We start from the raw sequence: 1,757 nt of genomic DNA, 5'->3' as shown, positions 1-1,757 counted from the left end.
TCGAAATCTGTCCAAAAGCGGTCAAAATACCGCCAAGTGCAGCAACCATCTCAACCAAACGTTCTGTGTTGCATCCTTATTACATTTGTGAACTACATACCAAATTTCAAGTCTCTAGCTTATGATTATGAAAATTAAATTCAAGTAGTATCACTTTTGTGTATATCCGGGGAGGCCAGGCACCTAAGTGTAGGAACCAATTGGTACTTAGACCATCACAAACCCGGGAACCGACTGGTCATCGACCCTTGCAACCCCAGGGACCAACCGGTACCAAAAAAAAGTTTTGGAAACCGACTGGTTTCCTCCCCAAAAGTGATTGAAATTGGAATATAATATACATCATTTTTACTGCTAATAGGAAATTAGACCAACTAGAGGGTCTGAAATTTTTTTCACTACTGTTCTTACCAGGGCCGAGGAGCTAGAGGGTCTGAAATGTTTTTCACTACGGGTCTGTTCTTACCAGGGCCGAATCCTTGCGTTTATCCAACATCTGCTGAACACCGCGTTGATATTTGGTCCAGAAATCAAACCCGTCTTTTTCCAGGCCTGGGGTGCGTTCAAGCCATTTCTCCACGAGGTTGAGAAGAGAGGGTTCCTGTTCAGAGAGTTCTAGAGCTACCAGGTGCTCACTGTTGGAGTGAAACACATTGGAGTAATGCTGATTGTAACGCACCCTATGTTCCTGGGGAAATATGAACAATGAAAACAATTTATTTAAATCCCAGAGAGGAGAGATGGTCTCCAAACTACTTAAATCTCTACCGAAGAGGAGCGATTTTAGTGATTTTTTTTATGTTTAAAGAAATAAATTAAAATTTAGTGTCGATTTTACTTTATTATCTCGTATTCTAGTACATTTGGCATTTGCGCCGCAAGATTTTTAAAAGTTTGAAAATTCAAATTGAATTTTTACCCTTTTAAAGGCACATTGTGTGTGTGTGTGTGTGTGTGTGTGTGTGTGTGTGTGTGTGTGTGTGTGTGTGTGTGTGTGTGTGTGTGTGTGTGTGTGTGTGTGTGTGTGTGTGTGTGTGTGTGTGTGTGTGTGTGTGTGTGTGTGTGTGTGTGTGTGTGTGTGTGTGTGTGTGTGTGTGTGTGTGTGTGTGTGTGTGTGTGTGTGTGTGTGTGTGTGTGTGTGTGTGTGTGTGTGTGTGTGTGTGTGTGTGTGTGTGTGTGTGTGTGTGTGTGTGTGTGTGTGTGTGTGTGTGTGTGTGTGTGTGTGTGTGTGTGTGTGTTTTACCTCAGAATAAAATTGTATTTTTCCCAACATTTTACACAGGTATCAATCGACCATCTATTCAATTTTTTACCCCAAATACATTAATACTTTCATATGCTCTAATTACTATTAACTACTTACAGATTTTAGTCCCTTGCTGTAATTACTATTAACCACTCACAGATTTAAGTCCCAGTTTGTTCTCCATAAGGCGGAACTGCAGACTTTGAAATCCGGACGCAGGAGTCAGGTAGTCTCGAAATTGCATGAAGTCCAGTGGTGACATGGTTTCCAATATGGACACTTGGTCCACCAGAATCTAAACAGAAAGCATTCCATGTTACTGTGGACTTCAGATCTCCATAGTGACGATTTTAATACTCCCCCCCATCTCTCGTCATTTTTGCGCGTTTTTGTTCAACGACCTAAATACCTACATTACAGAAAGATGTAAGTAGGTACTTACTTCTGAAATTCCGTGGCAGGAAAAAAAAAAAAAATGGATTTCCTTTTCAAAAACACAAGAGAGAAAAAA

The 1,757-nt window shown here is 40.8% G+C and overlaps 1 protein-coding gene across 1 annotated transcript; it reads right to left on the bottom strand.

Moving 5' to 3' along the window:
- Window positions 1-430: 430 nt before the first annotated feature.
- LOC103522768 (tryptophan 2,3-dioxygenase-like) lies at window positions 431-1,622 on the bottom strand. The gene is made up of 2 exons (XM_008487861.2): window positions 1,404-1,622; window positions 431-688 (listed from the first exon to the last, which is right to left on the bottom strand). Exons 1-2 carry the CDS (start codon window positions 1,506-1,508, stop codon window positions 449-451), a joined length of 345 nt encoding a protein of 114 aa, XP_008486083.2. The 5' UTR covers window positions 1,509-1,622; the 3' UTR covers window positions 431-448.
- Between the last annotated feature and the right edge of the window lie 135 nt (window positions 1,623-1,757).

This window comes from Diaphorina citri, unplaced genomic scaffold (assembly GCF_000475195.1).
Source record: "Diaphorina citri unplaced genomic scaffold, Diaci psyllid genome assembly version 1.1 scaffold11021, whole genome shotgun sequence".
Classification (NCBI taxonomy): domain Eukaryota; kingdom Metazoa; phylum Arthropoda; class Insecta; order Hemiptera; family Psyllidae; genus Diaphorina; species Diaphorina citri.
This window is presented reverse-complemented; position numbering and strand designations above follow the sequence as displayed.

Bases quoted from the DNA above. Each gene is read 5' to 3' on its own strand.
- LOC103522768 (XM_008487861.2), bottom strand. From the start codon at position 1,508: ATGTCACCACTGGACTTCATGCAATTTCGAGACTACCTGACTCCTGCG. The intron at 689-1,403 runs GTGAGTGGTTAA...ATATTTCCCCAG, and splicing joins ACAAACTGGGACTTAAATCT to GAACATAGGGTGCGTTACAA.